The sequence below is a fragment of the Anas platyrhynchos genome, chromosome 7 (genome assembly GCF_047663525.1).
Source record: "Anas platyrhynchos isolate ZD024472 breed Pekin duck chromosome 7, IASCAAS_PekinDuck_T2T, whole genome shotgun sequence".
NCBI classification, from domain to species: domain Eukaryota; kingdom Metazoa; phylum Chordata; class Aves; order Anseriformes; family Anatidae; genus Anas; species Anas platyrhynchos.
In genome coordinates, this window is record NC_092593.1 from 20880989 (window position 1) to 20900411 (window position 19423).

Sequence of the window (19423 nt, forward strand, 5' to 3'; positions counted from 1 at the left end):
GATTCTTGGAGGTAGCTCTGTACCAGCTTCAGTTGTAGTGGGAGTTAAATGCCTAACCTCCCTTGAGAACCAAAGCCCTAGTTTTCAGTGAAAGATTTAATTGGCAGTGGTACAGGTTGGATTGAGATGGAGTATGTTCATAATAGGCTAATATATTTACTAAGAAAAGTTGAATTTCTGTCATTTGTCACTTCCGAAATTATCTTGGTTTTCTCCTGTATAAATCTGAATAAGGTACTAAATAAGCTTATACCCTTTTTAGGAAAAATAATAAAAAAAAGAAACATGTAAATGCATGATATATTTTTTTAATACATGCAGTCTCTGCAGAAACAAATTTACTGCTTAGGTGCTGTTCTGAATTGCAGCTTGTGTGCTGATATTAAACAGTATTTTGTAATTGTTACAGAATTGTTTCATTAACAAATATTTAGTAACATTTCCTTATTTAACAAATTTTGATTTTTCACTCTTCAATGGTTTCTGGTGTATGTCTGTCTTTTCCTCTTAAGAATGTCTTTATTGTGTTCCACTTTGAGTTTTTGTGAAATTGTTCTCTGTGTGGCCCCATCTATGGTTCTGTTTGAATGAACCACAGAAAAGAATGAATCAAAGCTCCATGTTTACATGTAGCTTGCACCTTAAAAAATATGCATGTTTGAAAACAAGTTAAAAACTAATACATGTGCAAATGTATTATTTAGACAGCCAAGCATAGTTCAGTTTATTTTTTTTATTTATTTTCTGGTTATGTATATTATGTATTAAAAGAATCCTTGAAGAAGAACCACTTACTTTACAAAGATTTCATGTTTTTGTATGTAAAAACAAAAGTATCATGATTTGATGTGGATTAAATTTACAATTCCATGTGAGTATTTTCAGCTGCATTAAAATAAACCCATTTAAAATTACAAACTGATTAAAAAATGGTTGTTATAATTTTGTTTTGTTTTGAACAGGCTTATAGTGTTTATATGTTTTGTATTTTTTTTCTACTTAGGATGTAGATGAAGAAATTGAAGCAGAATATAATATCTTACAGTTTCTTCCTAATCATCCTAACGTTGTTAGATTTTATGGGATGTTTTACAAAGCAGATCAGTATGTGGGAGGACAGCTCTGGCTAGTACTTGAGGTAAAAACATTTTGATAATATTACATCTTAACTAGCAAATGTTGGTGGGCCTCTGTTCTGTATTGCTAGAAGAGTCACTGACTTTCATGATTCACTGATAGGGGCTATTTATCAAAAAAAAGGGTGATAGATGATGTGTCGTAGTCCTCTGTTGAAAATCACACAAACTTTATTTAATAGAAAACGTCCTTGCATTTTATTTCTATTCAAGAAGCTACATTTTTCCTCCTAACCCAACAAATCTTGTTGATAAGAATGGTTCACCTAAAAACAGCTTATTTTTTTCATGTTGGGGAAAATACTGGATAAAACATTTCTCTAATTTTTTGAGAGATTATGCTCTCAAAGGAAAAGCAAAATGTTATGAGGAGTAACATGGAGGACGCTTAACAAACATGCTTCCTATTGCACAAGTGAACAAAGAAAATGTAATGGAAAAAAATGATATTACAGAACTTTAGAGGTTGGTTGTTTGAGAAACTAGCAACAGAAATGCTTATTATTATCTCTTCTTCAGTTGCAGTCAGTATTCTTGCAATGAAAAGTGGAAACTAACACTTTGTAGTCTTGTTGCCAGTTAAGTGACTGCCAAAGATCGTTGCAAGATGAGCACTTCTAAATGTTTTCTAGGCTTAATAGATACAGAGCTTTGCATAGACTGATGAGTAGAGCTAGCAGGCCACTCAAAAATTTTACTCAGTTGTAACTAGACTGAAGAAAGTTAACATTTGCTTTTTAAGTACAGATCATTTTAGAAATTCTACTGTCTGTTCTTGAATGATAACTGGAAGCAGAATGGAGAAGCTTTACTTCCACTTAACAAATGTAGAATGTCATCAATATATCTACCTTCTATATACTGCAGAATTATGTTGTTTGAATGAACTGTTTGAATGTTTCATATTAAATTTCAGTAACAATTGAAAAAGGATCTTTAGTATTTTTGTTTTGTTATTGTTTTTGTTTTTAACTGTATACATACTGGCTCTGTGTTGAGTTTGGGCTTGGTTTCCCATGTGTTTTCTTTTTTATCTCTGGAGTAGCATGTTGGACAGATATATCATACGTGGTATTCCATATAACAAATTTTGTACAGCAAAATTTCAAAGTTTTCTGTATAACAAAATTGAATGTAGAATGTGGGAGAGTTAGTTCTCTGTACAGAATTTATCAATTAGTATGTTAATGTCATGTGGTTTTTGGTGCACATTTTCCAAAATTTAAAAGACAGTTGACATTAAAAAAATATTTGTTTTCCTTATGTGGATAAGTTTACCAGACAAGGCAAACAATTTAATCTCTTGGAATTTACATGCAAATTTATGTATGTGTAACAGTGACTTTTTATATTATACATTAACACTTTTTTCATTAAAACAAAATACACATAATATTCACTTTGATTCATCTTTGAAATATATTTGTTAAATGTGCAACTTCAAAATTCTCTAATAAAAATGTTGTAGTTTTTTTTTTTTTTTTTCCCTTTAGGAATAGATTTGGCAAATTTACTCATTACAAACAGGATCTTACTTTGATAATAGCCTAAGATGAGAAGTAGACACCTTAAAGAGAGGAAAATAGCTACTAGAAGGGCATGGACAGTGAAGTAATGGTGTGGGTGAAAAATACAAAGATTCTAATTTTACTTTTTCTCCTCCCCTTTTGCTGTATGGCTGTCCATTACTAGTGAAATGCTCGCAAGAAACAGCTTTCCTGGATCAAAATGCTTTATATCAGTTGCTGGCAGCACATGCCATCAAGTTTGGAGTATAAAGATATGGTTTCTGTCTACTTTATACTGCCTGCCAGCAGGAGCATTGATGGAGTGAAAGTTTAAAATGACTGCAATTTGTTGCCTCACGGTTATCAAGAGCATCCGTCTTTTCTGTCTGACATTTTCTTTGCACAAAAACATTTTTTTCAGAAATACAATGCACAAATCTGAAAATACTAAGTAATTTAAATTGGGCTTGAATCCTCTTTTAACATCAAAATACAGTCCTGTTAATAATATTTTGATTTTTAATTACATTTCATAAGTTCCACTTTATAAAATTTCACTTCCCTTTCCCCACCTAAGTCACTGTGATTTATTATTAATATCGTTAATGAATTATATTCTAAGATATGGAGGACAACCTAAATAACTGCAAGATAAAAATCTAGTTGTTCCCAGACTTTTATTGTAGTGCAGTTTTGGTAGGTGTTAGCAGCCTAACCAAGCATGTTGAGTAACTGGGAACTTGTCTTGCTTTTTTTCCCTGTGCAACTCCCCCCCTTCACAGCTGTGCAATGGAGGTTCTGTCACAGAGCTTGTCAAAGGTCTGCTGAAGTGTGGCCAACGATTGGATGAAGCTATAATCTCATACATTTTATATGGTGCTCTCTTGGTAAGTATGTTCATTGGGCTTGTAATGACAGCAGAGGGTGCAATTTACTCATCTCATACATACATTTTCCATTTATAAAGTATGGTAATGTTGACAATATTATGTGGGCCATTATAGCAGCAGGGGTTGTATTGAGCATGTAATCTGGTGGACAGATGTTTCTATAGACTATGTGCAGATTGTCTTCATTACATTCCCTAATAGTAGGGTAATTGTTTTTAAATAAGGGAGTAAACTTATTTCTGTTACTGCTGGCATATAGGGCCTTCAGCATTTGCACAATAACCGGATCATTCATCGTGATGTCAAAGGGAACAACATTCTTCTGACAACAGAAGGTGGAGTCAAGCTCGTTGACTTTGGTAATGACCACTTCCCATTTGTTTTCTTGATACATGCAGTTTAGCCAAAGGCGTCTGTTTACTTTCCACTGGGAAGGCAGAATGCTATAATGAGAGACTTTTTCAGGAGGATACTCAAGATTATTTTGAGGAGGAAAAATGGAAAAGCAAGATACAGCAAGAATAAAAATTCTAGCAAAAAATCAGTGATAGACTTCTGGCTTAAAAGCATAAACATAATAATTTAATAATTAAAAGTAGCTTTGAAGGTGTCATTTTATTTACAAAGCTTTTTTTCATTTCACAAAGTATGTCAGTTTCAGGGTAATTCTCCTAATTTAAATTTAAATATTGAATCCTTTGCATATGAAAAGAAAACATTCTTCTCTCTGAAATGACTTTTGTTAGCCTCTAGCATTTTATTCCCTCTGAGCAGAAGGTAAAATGGTCCCATGGGTCCAAAACCCAGTATCCATTTAATTTGTGATTACTGCTGTTTGTTAGATATTAGCATGGCAGTCTGGAAACATCATAAGAACAAGAAGAGAAGGGAGAGAGAAGGAGAGAGAAATTGACTTGGCAATAAAATTTAACTTGGTTCAGCATTTTACTTCCTATGAATATCCACTCAAAGAAATAAGGGGATGCTTTAGTCTGTCAGATATGTATGCAATGGAATGATCAATTTTGTTAGTGGGTAACAGAAACAGATTATTAGTAATATGTGATTTATTAGCAAAACCATATAATACATAAGGTAATTATCATTGAGAATAGTACTGTGTGAATAACAGATGTATGCTTAGCAGAGCATGAAGGAAAATGAGAATACCAACCTTTCTGGCATCTTCTTGGTCTCTCGCTTTCTATGTTTTTTTTTTTTTTGTGTATGTGTGTTTCTATGACATTTAAATTTAAACAATAATACTAGTGAATTACAACAAATACAACTACCTCAAGAAAAATATATGACCAAACACTCAAGCGTTCCCTAATATTTAACCATTAGGAAATACCGAGATGCAACATATCTGTGTGCTTCCTGTCTGAAGTATCATGCACCAAACTTTCATTAAGTTGCTTTTTTCCTGTCTAGCCCACTGCCTTAGTCACAGAAGGGACTCTGGGAACAAATTAGTACTGAGTCATAGGCAAAATTGTAGAACTGTGTGTCTCACTTGTTGCAGAAAGTGGAAGATACATTGTGAAAAATGCAGGGTTCAGAAAGAGAATGGTCTTGCAGTTCAGACATCTGAATGGCATCAAATTGGAGACTATTCCTGCTTCTGCCAGAGTTTCTCTTGTTATCAAGTCATTTGCATTTTAGAAATGGCCACTTTGTTTCTCATTTTCGTAGTACCCAGTCTGAAACATCTTTTCCTTCCTTGCAGAAGAGCTAAATGTTCTTGAACTGCAGCTGAGATCCACTACAGCTATACTTAAGGCATGTGGAGTGCCTGAAAACTGAAAGGTCTCAGATTAAGTACAGAAAAACAGTGGATGCATTTTATATTTTTAGGTTAATCCCTGGAACTAATAATCCTTCCTCATTTTGCAGGAATGTTAAGGAGATTTACTGTTTGATAAGGAGCGAAGGAAAGCTGTCAAAAAGAAAAGGAAATAATAATTCTGAATTTCCCATTGGATGGGCATACTACATAAGGAACTAGAATTCAAATTGATGGGGATAAAAGGAAGTATTCAGTGAGTACCTCAGTGAGCTCTGTCCATTCTGTCGACAGAATGAGACAGTCTTGAAGGGGGGGAGGAGAGATCTCGTACTCAAGGCAGTACATAAGGATATTAGCACACAGAGAGGATTGCACAAATATCCTTAACTGAGAATAAAGGCAATTCTTTGCCTTTATTGCATGACTTTATGACTTGTTTTTTTTCAACATGATACATATTTCTTTCTTCATCTGCTGTCAACAGCATGATACTTGAATAAATATTCACCATAGTGTAAGCTGACCCAAAATATCTGCAACTAATCATTCATTCATGCTCATGTTCATCCTCTCTTTCCCACTGTATTCCTCTTACTTTCTTTCTCTGCTCTTTGGTATTCTGCACTGTTTTGGAATGACCATAGATACAGCTCCAAGTTAGGCTAGCTGAAGAAAGATCAGAGTTAAATGCAGTCTTTTTGTAGGCACTCACCATTAGCTGTTTCACAGTGATACTCCGTAAATCACTGATGGCTTGCAATCACACTGATATGAAAAATAAATACAGAATTTAAAGCCAGGTCGGATGGGGGTTTGAGCAACCTGGTCTAGTGATACGTGTCCCTGACCATGGCCAGGGGCGTTGGAATTAAATGATCTTTAAGGTCCCTTCCAACCGAAACCATTCTATGATTCTAGTTGAATCTTGGAGCCAGCAATCTATTTAACTTACAACTGACAATTTTGAGTCTCATTTATTGGAATCAGGCACAAGTCTGTCATATGTGTCTACCTGTTTCTCTTCTTGCGTAATACCACAGGACCTGTGTTTTCTTTTTCTTTTTTTTTTTAATCCATGTTAACTTGAAATATTTTTAAGTCAATATTGCTTTTGTGTCAGCTTATTGGAATGCTCCTGAATTCTATAATTCAATTATAAATTGACCAGAGCACAGAAAAAGATTTGCTGTGAAAGTTCATTCTAATTTGTTTAGTGGTGGTTGATTTTGCTCTAGTTCCTTCCTTCCTTTTTTCAGCTGTGCTTCAGTAGTCCAGCCCCAGTCAGCAAAGCAGTGAAGCACAAGCTGTGTTTTAAGCACGTGCTTAACTTCTAAGTATAAGCTACAATGTGAGCTTGAGCTTCCATGATTTTCTCCACAGAGAAAGATTTAAGCAAATGCATAAATGTTTTGTTGAGCAGGAGCTTCAGCAAATACTCCAGTGAGCAAGTTTCCTGCCAGCAGTATTCAGGGAATAAATTTCAGCTAGAGTTGGGCAATATTTTTGGAACAGGAGTTTTAAATTCTGTTTGCAATTTGAAATGTTCTAGTTTATATTCATGAAAACAGCAGATTACATGTCTGTGATATTTAGGTGCCAATTAATTTTTTGAATTTGAATGAAAGTGCTTCAAACTGAGAGTCATTCACAAAGAATCTCTCAGCAATTCTGAAATAAAATAGCAAGCTGTGGTCTGTCTGGGACAAGCTATGAATATGGGAAAAAGGAAATTAATCAAACAAAGAATTCAGTACAAATGCTGCACCTACTTTGGCCAGGCATTCTGCAGCTGTACTCTCAGGCTCAAAGTTTGTTTCACAGGTACTTGAAGTAAACTGATTACAATGAGGTAATGAATTTGAAGCCAAGATTGGATGTGTTTTATTGCAGGTGTTTCAGCCCAGCTCACCAGCACACGGCTGCGTAGAAACACTTCAGTGGGAACACCCTTTTGGATGGCACCTGAGGTAGGCAAATGTTTTCTTAATCCCGTTTGGGTTGTCTTCTTTCATTGCAATGCATATTTTTTATTTTTTTTTTTTCCCACACAGCAGGCGAAAGAAGTATCTCTACTTGTTACCTTTGGTTGTGTTTCTACTTTCCTCTATATCTATGGCCCCTATTCAGTAAGACGAATGTCCTGTTAGAATATACAAAATTGATTTCTTTAACAGTAAAAATGTTCAATAATTTCTTCTCTGTCATGTTTCCATAAAGTGCAGGGGGTCTCCATGTAAGTTTTATGATTTCCCAATCAAATACACTCAATGTAATTCTATAGAAATTCTTTTTAGGTGAAAAGTTCCAATATGAGAGATGAAGGGAACACTTCATAAAATTATCAGGTATATAGTAGATAGGGATCTACATCTTACAGCTTGGGATGGGGGAAACCGAAGTCTGCAAATCTGCAGTCTCTTGAGGACCAATCCTCTCCTGGGCTAATGCTTCTGACACTGCTCTGGCCCTGCATGGTCTTACACAGTGTGAATATTTGTGTGCATGTGTTCATGGTTTGTTACCTATGGTTGGATTTCTGTTCTGAGAAAATGCATGCAGTTTTTCTACAGTTGGCTAATTGATCCATTTTGTTGATCCATTTGCTTAGTTATGAAGGTAGGTACTCTGAGTGTGGGAGAGGGAGATTAAAAAATAGTAGTTCTTACGCTATTCGTGTGTGCTTTCAGGAGCCAAAACTTGCATCACTTGTCCTAATCTATTACTATATTGGCCTAAGCAGCACTGATATTTAAAGGAAAGGTTAAATTAATGAGGATTTAATGTCTGCTAAACTGAAGTATGCACACTGAACAGTAGTAGTAGATAAGAATGACATCTGTTAATAATTTTTGACTTGTCTTTCTTTTGAAGATCTTAATGCATTTTCATACATCTAGTTCTCCTTCTCCATTAGGGTCTTACGTCCTGCTGGTCTTATAGCAGGGGGGAGTGTGTTTTGGTGTGCTTGTCTATACATCTGAATACAGGGTGGGAGAAGGAGATTCCACCTTCCTGTCCTGCTAGAGGACACTGAAAAAACCCTGATTCAGCTGTGTGTTCTTTAAGCTTAAATTAATTGTGTTCTTTAAGATTAAACAGACTGTCTTGTGAAGTAGTTGAGCCAAAAAAAATGTAATGAATAAAGTGTTTGAATAAGCTACAACATGGCAAATTTCAACGTAATCATATGCGTGTTGATGTCATGGAATCAGTCATAGTATGAAGGTAAATACTAAACCAGAATTAAATGTTTACTAGGAAAGAACAACAACTTTCATGTATAGTCCATGTAATAGTTTCATGTAATCTGTACTACTTCTCACAGGTTTTTCAAATGCTGTGGTAGAAGGGAAGTAGGTAATTGAAAATGTATAACAGGCATCTAGGAAGTTTTGCATGTTGTGTTTAAAGAAATTATTTCCCACCACTGAACAGTTACAAGTGTCAATGCAGTGGGAGAGATGTCAGGATGAAAGAGCGATGGGTGCACATTATAGTAAAATTTGAGCAAGTTTTACTTATAGATTTAAAAAGCAGCCAGTACTAGACAATAAATTTTATGTTTTCTTATTGTTTATTTGTTTTTACAAGATTTACTTCAGGAACAGAGTAACACAGACAATAGTTACAGCTGGTTGACTTTGTGAGGTGGTACAAAGACTCTGTATGTTTGTGAGTACCAAAACCTAAAGTTCAGATTTCTTTCACTGACTGGGAACATGCACAGTGGGACCCATGGACTGGCATAGATTAAAAACAGAGAAAAATAATCTGTGGCGGTCCTAGCCAATGGCCTTAGACTATATTTTTTTTATACAATTTTCTCCAGGCATAACCCTTTATCTTCTATCTCATGAAGCTCGAGAAAGTTAAAACACACTTTAAAAAAAAGTCCCTTATGTAATTTCAGTAAATTTGGGGTTAAATGGTTATCCAACTAATTAAAGATTTTAAGATATAAAGTTGTTAATCTTAGTCTACCGCTCTGTAAGAAATACATTTTTTATATGATACAGTTTATGAAATTAAAAAACCAAAAGGGGTTAAAAAGGGAGTGGTCTGATTTTTTTGTATGCTCTTAAACCTAAATAACAGTATAGCTTTATTTATGTTGAAGGCCATTAAACTTAATTGAATTTGGGATGAAATTTGCATGTTACAAGTGCACGCAGGTCTATTTCTGTACATCAAACAGTTTAAAGTGTTGTGTAAATGTTTGTTTGTTTTAAAATACTTTATACTTTTTATACATCCCTTTCTCTTGCTAAGGAAGGCTGATTACAGCTGAGCAGAGAAAAGAAGCTGCTGTAACAGATCCAAAATTGATCTTGTACAGTCTCACAAAGAATGGTTGATATTTTACCATCTCCATAACAACCAGTTTACGTCACAAAGGAGACACAAGATACCTTAGAAACCACTGTGCAAGCATTATTTATGGAATCACCTTCATTGAAGACATTCTGAAACCTTTAAAAAATACTCCTCCTTATATTATGAAATATTTTATTGAACTCAGATTATTAGAAGGTTTTTTTTTGTTTTTTTTTTTTTTTTTTTCAGTACGGTCTTGCATTAGTAATTGCAATCAAAGGCAGCAATCATACCAAATGTATTTTTCATCCTGCTTGCAAGTATTTATTCTTAACATAAGGTAAAAACCTGCAGGAATAAGCAGAGACTTTGAGATAGATTTGATCAGAAAATAGGACATGCTTATAACCAATGTATGTTATGTGCATAGCACATCAAAATTGGAACAGGGCTAGCTTTAAATCCTTCCTGTTTACTGGAAAGATTTGTCAAAATCGCCAACCCAGTGCCATAAAGCATAGTCACATTTGCATGCCAATGCAAGCCACACTGAGCACGTTTCATAGGTGCGCCAATCTGCAAAACTGCTGCAGGATGCTCAGATGCCTGTTACACTGTTGTTGAAATAGCTTTGAAATGACCAGTTGTTGTAACACGTGCTCAAGTCATACAGTTGCTTTCTTTGTGTTTGTATGAATTACCTATTTCAACTGTTGGGTGAAGTGCAGTTTACCTTACTTCTAGGGAGACCTTTCTGGTATTTTAAAAATAAGTGCAGCCAAATTTTTATGCATAATATGAAGGCTTAGAACTGGGGGGGAAGGGAAAAAAAAAAAGCTGAAAAACTCTGCCTGGGTAGCAGCTTTTTAGGAACAATGGTTTCTAGGTGAAATTGTACTAAGGTTGGTTAAAAACTAGAAAAGCACTCAAGAGTCACAAAAATCTGGCTGCTTAAAGGTTTTGACATAGGATAGAATCTATGTCAAATCCAAAAATACCTTAAAGGACAGGAAAGAAATGTTAGTAATCATCAAAATAAAAAGCGTGAAGACTAGGATTTATTTATTTTTTTAATTGGACTTTCACTGCTACGTGAAACACAGGAGACCCAGTCAATGCATAAATCCATCACGGGACCTCATCTCACGTAAGGGTGAGAAAGATAAACTTGATCTGAAGGGAAAATAGAGAGGGAAGATGAAAAAGCCTACCTTGAAAGGAGACTACAGGACCATTGTAGAGAAATGACCCTTGTGAAGTGAAGCTGTGTTAAACCACAGGAAAATATTCAGATATGAATGAATAACTTAATATAAGCAGGAAACAACTATTCTGGAAACAACAACTACTAGATAAGCTTGAATAAGGAGTAGGAGTAGTCTGTATAACAAGGAAAACCGTCATTTTTTAAGATCAGGTGTGCAAAATGCATCAAAGAGATTATACAATGTGGTACCTGCAGTAGCAAAAGATCAGAAGAAAATAGCAGTGGCTGAGGCAAAAGGTGGCCTGTTCAGCTCAGTGTTCTTGCTGGTCAGCATGAAAAGCAGCAGCTTAACCGTTGTGAGTGACTGGGACATTTTTATTTTTTTTTTCCTCCTTCTGATGACTAAGGCTTGAATGGCAGTAACAGGACAGATCAAAAAGATTTGTCCTTGAGTATTTGTTTTGAGCAGAGCACAGGATTAACCAAAAGTTGCTGAAAATGCAGAGGTAGAGAAACTAGGCAGTGTGGAAGCAAGTGATGAACTTGGCAAGGATAGAGAAGCTTTTAAGTAGACTCACAGAAAATCAATCATTGCTGTTTAACCTAATTAGTATTGTCTCACACTTACAAACATAGACATGTAGAAATTGGAACACTGAGTACAGACAAGGCAAAAAAAAAAAAAAAGATAAATAAGGCAGAATTGTTTAAGTACTGTAATTATTTAAAGCTCCCTATTGCCAAACACCTGAGGTTAACTGAAAGCTGCTGCTATTATGCTGGAATAATTTGTGTTGAATGCTAGTAGGAGGAACCAGATTTGAAATTTCTGAACAGAACTGCCTTTACATTCCTATTTCCAAATCTCAGTGTGTCTTGTGTTCAGCCTTCATTGCAGAACTGGACAAAACTAAGTCAGAATTAAATTGCAAATTTTCTTTTTCACAAGTAATTGAAATATCACAAAAGCAAACCACCATACTTGCTTCTGATGTCCCAGTTCATGTTTTGATTTCTAAATGCTATCATGATCTGGCCATTTAGATCCTTGAAACTAAACTTGACTTTTGAAACAAATACAGTTAGAATCTGTACCTTTTCTTTGGCCCAAGTCTAGTTTCGGAAACAGAAATAGAAGAATATCAGCATCTCTTCAGTTCTGTCTTCAATGAAGGCAATTTAAAAACACAAAAAATACAGCGTTATATATTGATAACTGCTATAAAATGACAATGGCACATACATATTTATTGTTTGAAAAAATGAATATAAAATGTAGTCGATCCTTTAAAGAATTACATTTTGAAATATGACACGCAACAGTAGGAAAGAGATCCAACGTTGTTAAAGGTATCATATGAGTTCCATAATAATGGGTTCATCAGAGGTAAAATTTTGGCTATATTTTGCTATTGATTTCTGAGGGATTACAGATGTCACACTGTTATTTAAAACTGTGCCAATTCTGTACTATGGGTATTTGTTACTGTCCTGAGAAAACGAAGTAATGACCGGCCAGACTGCCGGAGAAACAACAGATTATTTTCCTTTTCCCTCCTGAATTGACTCATATTTCTGGGGATAAAACTGAGTTCATCTGAGCATCAGAATAAATATCTGGAGTGTCAGAACAATAGGTGACTAGCTTATTTTTTTTTTTTCCCCAGTGTTCCTTTGTGGTTTTTTTCATCTTTAAATCTGTTCATATGTGTGTGAAATAAGTCTAATACTGAAACAATGAATAATATTTGCATTCAATATTAAACTGTTTCTGCATGATCTAAAGAAAAGGTAACCAAACCAGTATGAAAAATAAATAGCACCAAAAGGACATCTGTAGTAATACAGAAAAATATATAAAGAGAAAAATCTCATTTGTGAATACTCACAGCAGCTTTTCTATTGAAGTCAGTATTCATTAAGTAAGGGCTATATTCAGGTTTTAGAATCTGGACCAAAACCAGCTTTCTTTTGGATGCTGTAGATTAGACCTAATTTCTCTTACTTACCTCTTATTTATGTTCCTATTGTAGGAAACATGGAAAAAAAAAAAACAAAAAAACAAAAAAACAAAAAACAGCACATAAACATTTAATAATAAATACATCTTGTGTAGTTAAATACTGAGTTGGAAAAATCATGTAGAAAAGATAATGTCATTGCAAACCTGGACTTATCTTTTTAATTAACTCTAAATAAAGTACACTGATACATTCATCTGAAACTATTGAATGTATTCTCATTTTGCCATACTCCAGTCTATCTTAGTTGACAGCTCTTTGCTTACCTCATAGGACTCAAGGTCACCATCCTGTTAATAGCTCCAGGTCTCTTTGCTGTATTTCCTTATTAGCTAAAATTAGCTCTTCTGATGTGCACATTTACACTATGCCTTTAAATGCCAACTAACCATGGCATTTTTGTAAACGCTGATTTATAATGAACTGGAGGAATTCACACCATAGATAGCATAAATAGATTTCAAGAAAATATAGAATATATCTACACTTTTCTGCCTGAAAGATATTTAAAAACAGTTCTACAGTGAAACAGTATGTGCATGTTATGATAAAGAAACATAAGGAACAATGTACTTTCTCTGATTTTAATAAGGAAAATGTTGAAAATATTTCCTCTTAACATCTTCCAAAAATGTTTAACAACTATTCTCTTGCAGCTTTTAAGATGTTACTGAATTAACTGTAACCGCTTTTCTTTTTAACTTTGTGAATTACAGTAAGTAATATAAGATAGACAATATTAAAAAATGTGCACTCAAAATAGTAATAAAAAAAAAATCACCAATCAGTTTCAGGGAGAAACTTGACAGATAGGCATAGAGAAAATTTCAGTTGCTTCTACAGAATTTTGTGTTTATCTAGCATAAGGATTAATTGTGAAATTCTTGAAAATCCCATGGATTTAGTGGGGAAAAAATAAACGTTTTATATGAATTATGTTTGCTACATTGTGATTTGAACATTGCTTGTTGATATCATTACTGTATTTATGGCAGTACGCTAGGTGTAGGGTGTAAAGGAATTTTCTACTTGATATATGTTCTGAAATAACATCCCTGCTTTCTGGAGGTTAAAGCAGTGGGACAGTGTTAGAAATTATTTTTTAGGAACATTAGATATTTTATTGGAATTCAGCACTGGCTTTGAGTTTGGTCTTGTGGCATGTGGTAAGTGGTATAGGCATGCCAGAGAGAAACTGCTACACCTTAAGTGTGAGAAAGCAGGGAAGAAAAAACGGTGGAAACCATTGGAGCAAGACTGGATGAAGGAAAGGAGGGACACAAAAGTGAAATCTTTATAGCAGGTCAGTGACAGAGTATGGGGTAGAGTTAGGTCTCTAAATGGCCACATATAACTGAAATGCCTGTAACTCTAATGTGCCACCTTCTGAGACTTGACTGGCATGATATAAACAAAGTTATATTTTTGGGAACACAGATTTTATAGGAAGCAAATAAATAAATGTTAGCTTTTGTCTTGGTTATTTTTACCCCTTTCTTAATTTCCATGGTATAAAACAAAACAGTTGTGTGCTCAAAAGTTGATCGTTTTTCTTCCCGTATCAGTTGGTTTAATAAGAGGTACTCCGTTTCCCTACAGATGTAGCCTTCTGGCAGGGCAGTCTAATGGTCTCAGGACTATTTGGCTTGGGTGAGGTAAAAAATAAAAATTATTTATTCACAGCTGTTAAAAAAACTTAATTGTTTATATATAATTTTCAATGGATCAACATTAATTTAAATAATTACTAATGCAAAATATTTAAATATTAATTGCTTTTTATTTTGGTAGCACTTTAAACGATATACTTTTTCTGATAGAAATTTGAATGACAGTCATAAATAAGGAACTGAAATACAAATAAGAAGATGGGGAATATGGAACCAATTTCAGCTGCAAATTTGCTGTTGTTTTAATAGGTTAAATGTGCTTGAGGGGTTGATAGGGGAAATACAAATACATGTATTTTCATATAGACAAATCTACATATATTATACCATAAATACAAAGATATGAACTTTGGTCTGGATAATTCAATATCTCCAGTGCTGCTAAATGCTATGGTGAAAGAGTTGTGATGTGTTTTTGTTTTTGAGAACGTAGGATTTATAACAATACTCAATTTTATATTTACCATCTAGATAAATTAAGTTGGATTACATAATGTCAGGTGGACAGCAGAAATTCAGTTGGTTTGTTTTGATTTTCATACTTAGCAGTTTTGTTCTCCTTGCAGCAAGGGTAAGTATTTTGTACCACGTTTATTTTTTCATACGCAGTGCTCTGCTTTCAGCATTGTGCTCACACACCTCATAAGCTGCTTAGTTAGCTACGGCAGCTGAAAACAGCACTGCCTTTCTTCAGGAGCATCAACATTTTAACTGCAGAGCAGCTTCTGCTGGTGGGTCACCAGAGCTAATTGTGTAGCAGTTGTCTCTAGGTAGCAGATCCGTACTGTTATTATCAGTCTACTGTATTGTGTGTGCTTGCAGCTATGCTTTGTACGTACGTTGACTGTGCAGAGGCAAAATGGAAGTAAGTTCACTTCTAATAAATCCAGGTAAGCTTTGAAAGGTTTGATGTATTTTGCTTCAGCTGAATATATGTGAATATGAACATATGTAGTATAGCTTACTTTCTGCCCATAAGCAGTACATCCAGTGTACAAATAACAGCTAGTTCTCTGTATTATCTGTTTTGCCTCTTTTACATCCACCCCATGATCTGCTTGTGCACCTGCTGAAGTTCAAAAAAATCTTTGCAATGATTTCAAAACAAGTAGAATTATATCCTTCAGAAAATGGAAAATCTTCTTGTCAGGGAGTGAATTGTTGTGTATTTCTGTGAAGTGTTGTATTTCTGTAGATGTTATAAATTGCACAGAATGCCTGATCACTGGCTTCTCAAAATGCCCTCCAGTTTGTGTGACTGATTCATTTATGTGCTGGTTTTGGCAGACCAGTGATTGGCTCCCCACTTCACTCTGACTTTGACCCTCAACACAAACGGTGTTGACAACTACCATCCCATTGTCTGTTTCTCTGTGTGATGTTAAGGTGTTTTCCATCCTAACGCTGTATGGCTGGGTGTGAAACCATGATGAAATTACAACTAGTACAAAAGGTGACAGTCTGTCTCCTTAGCAACCTGGGCTGCTGTGTGCACGTAACCAGTCTGTGCCAAAGTGCAGGACTTGGTGCTTATTCCCATGGCATTCACTGGCAAATCCTGAGATTAACTGCATCATCCCCTGCTGCTTGGGGAAGCAATCTGCCTCTTCCTTTTTGCTTGTACCAGCAAGGGAGGATTTTGCTGGATATAAAATAGGTACAGATGTGATGAAGTCCTTGCACGAGGTAGAGAAAGGAAGTAGCGTGTTCTTCAGTTTCAGATCATTTCTTCCGGGCTGTCTGCCTTCACACCCCGCTGGGCAGAGCAGGAATCAGCAGCCTTGGAAGCTGAGAGGCAGTTTGAGCTCCAGAGCTCTGACTGAAAAGGACAGATGGTCCCAAAAAATAAGTCTCTTTGAGTTCCCTGTAGAGACAGGAACATAATTAAGGATAAGTGAATGGTATTTTTCTTTTTTTTATTTGGCTTTCAGAGATTTTTGCTCTGCAGGGAGTTCCAGTGGTTTTAAAGGCAAGACAGAACTGGGGCATTCCCAAGGGCTTAGCTTGTAAACTCTGACTGAGAGAACTGTTTCTTATTTAGACTTTGTTTTGAGGTAGTGTTGTCTGCTATCCAACATATAAAGCGAACTCTCCATTTAGACCTTTCATCAAGGAAAAAGTTGTAAAATCAGACTCTTGTTTTGAAAATAAAAATTAGTACCATTGGTGCTTCTATAAGTGGCACATAAAATGGTAAGATTCTAATAATAAGTTCTGCAGAAATGTAAAACTTATTTCAAACCAAAGTGATCGTTAAAGCCATATACATGCTGCATGTGCAGTGTCAGAAAAGCAGTTCAATTTGTACATTTTCTGTAAGGCTGGTCTCGCTATAGCCATGCTAACTGTCTACAAGGTACTTGCTAGCAAAGTCCCTTGGCTGGAGTTGGAAACAAAGGCAATGTAAATTAAGGGGAATATTTTTCTAAAACAATCATTTCAGGCTCTGTTACTAGAACAGGAGAATCTGACAGTGTTTAGTGCCAGTATTTTGCAGTAGTGTCATTTTACCACCATGTGCTCTATTTACTGAAGGTGTGGCTGTTAGTGGTGGAGCCCAGGGCGTCCAGAGATGCTTTATTCATTCTTCTCCCTTTGTTTGATATCTAATATATTATGAAGCTGAGAGAAACTCAAAGACTTTTTTCTTCTTTAACCAACAGTGCCAGTATACCTTCTCTTCATCATCCATCACAAATGCAAAGTCCTTTGTTTTCATATAGTTTTGGTGTAGCTTGTTAAACCTTTTAAGACTGAGATACAAGCCAATGGCAAAACTTGCTATGTACTTAGAAGTGATTTAGTGTGCTTATAGAGTAAAGAGTGGTGGTGTCTTTGAATGCAGGAGAGCTCAGCTATGTTCCTGGCACTGCTGCTGATGTCCATTGTGACCTTGAGCAGATGCTTCTTTTCCTTCCCTTGAAAACAAAAATATATTTATATGCCTCATAAAGTTTGAGAACAAATAGCCAAGTATTTGCAAAGGACTCAGCACAATTATGAGAACCAGGCAACTTCTGAGATAATCACTGCGAGGAGATGGGCTCTAATGGTTTTTCAAACAAGCAGATAAGTATTATTCATGTATTAAAAAAGGAAGTGCATTTCATTAGTCACGTAGGGATAAACCATTTTCAGCTTTCTATGAGTCATGACCTTGGAATCAAACTTGCATGACTTTTTTTTTTTTTTTTTTTTTAAGTGTCCATGGTTATACAGATGCTTTGGGAACTGTATAAAGAAACAAACAATCAAGAAACACAAGTATCCCTTCCAACCTCTGGGCAAAACTGCATTGAAGGAAATTGTAGCCAATGCCAAGAGTGGCCTCTCTAGAACAAGTTATTTCAATATTGCTGATGGATCTCAACACTGACTTTCTTACAAGTTTCTACAACAAATTTCATTTCTTTTCCTTCTCTTTAAGGCATGATATAAGGAAATGAAATTATTGTGTAAGCCTCTGAAATGAGACTGGTGGTTTAAAGCTGACTTATTGAGTTGCATAGCATCTACCTATTACACTGCAAAACTTTTTTTTTTTTCAAGAGATGAGGAATCTCTGGGATGAAATTGAGGTTATAATGAACTCTCTGAGGAACTAAGAAATACTTCAGAGCTTTCACTCAAGACATTCTGTTGATGAGAAGGGAATTAATAAGTGACTGACTGCCCTCCCCCCCCCCCCCCCAAAAAAAAAAAAGTCATATGCATTGCTGTAGTATTTTAAATAGTATGTGCAACACCCCTGATTTCTGCTAAAGTAAGTGATGGAGTCATGAGTTCCAGAGCAAAAGATGGGCAGGCTCTATGGGCCTGTGGAACAGAACCTGGAGCTCCCCTGTTAAGGGAGTTTATGGAGAAAGTATTTGAGAGCTTGGTTTGTAATCAGGATCTTCTGCAGGAAAGGTTTTCTTATAGCAGGCTCTGTGTGACTGTCTGCCAGCAGCTACCCGGGATGCTGACTTGCAGGTTTTACTCTGCAAAGCTGCAAAGCACTATCCTAAACTGAAGCCCTAGCACAGAACTTGGAAGTAACACAAGTTTAAAACAAACTAACAAAACCCTCTTACAGGAACACAGATACATCCATCCTGGGACATGCTATCAGAAGTTTCTGGTTATCTCAAGTACAAATTAGCAACAATATTTAAAACTTTAAGGAAAAATCATAGAAGTAGATATTAGCAATATTCAGGGATCCAACATTTTCATAGCAGTTCATATAATTGGTTAAATTTGAGAAGGTGAACTTGAGACAGAATTCCAAATCATGATAGAATGAAAGGCAATGAAGCTGTGATTTTTTGCTTGAGTCTGTTGCAAAGATAAAGGCTAAACTTGAATTTGAATCTCATGTTCAAATGCAAAATTGTTTCCAGGTTCTATCTAATGGTTAGCTTCTGGTTACAATGAAAGCAATTAGTTAACTGGTAGTCTGCATTAGGTTTGTGATACAAAATTCTGGTGATGTCCAAGGAAAGATTCTTGTTATTTCAGTTTGTCTTAGACAAGGTACATGATGTGTTAATTAAGATTTTTTATTTTTTTTTAACTACTCAGTCCTAGTAGGGATAAACAAACAAACCAAAATTGGCAGGAATGATTGATGGAAAATTCTTATCTAAAAAACAGCTGTGCAAATCAGTCTATCCTCATGAATAGTCATAGAAGTTAGTAAGAATAACATCAATAGTATTCTCTGCTATTGCATTGGTTTCTGTAGGAAGTGTTTTCAAAACCAGAATTTAGTACAGTGTATTTCTTTGTATCAGTATCTGAAGCATTCCACAGATCTTACCGTATTAAATAAATGGAAAACAACAACAACAACAACACACACACACACACACACACAAAACAACTAAGAAGTTCTAATTTACTGTTA

General features: G+C 35.3%; 1 protein-coding gene across 5 annotated transcripts in view; it reads left to right on the plus strand.

The window, feature by feature from the left end:
• MYO3B (myosin IIIB) overlaps positions 1-19423 on the plus strand; it is a 197205-nt gene that overhangs the window by 26203 nt on the left and 151579 nt on the right. For 4 of the 5 annotated variants that reach the window (XM_027462191.3, XM_027462192.3, XM_072040920.1 and 1 more), the window contains 4 exons: positions 1004-1138; positions 3427-3531; positions 3794-3893; positions 7214-7290. In XM_027462191.3, coding sequence (XP_027317992.1) covers positions 1004-1138; positions 3427-3531; positions 3794-3893; positions 7214-7290 — 417 coding nt within the window. Of the gene's footprint in view, positions 1-1003; positions 1139-3426; positions 3532-3793; positions 3894-7213; positions 7291-15200; positions 15426-19423 lie in introns of those variants that run through there. The other variant, XM_072040919.1, reaches the window with a different exon arrangement.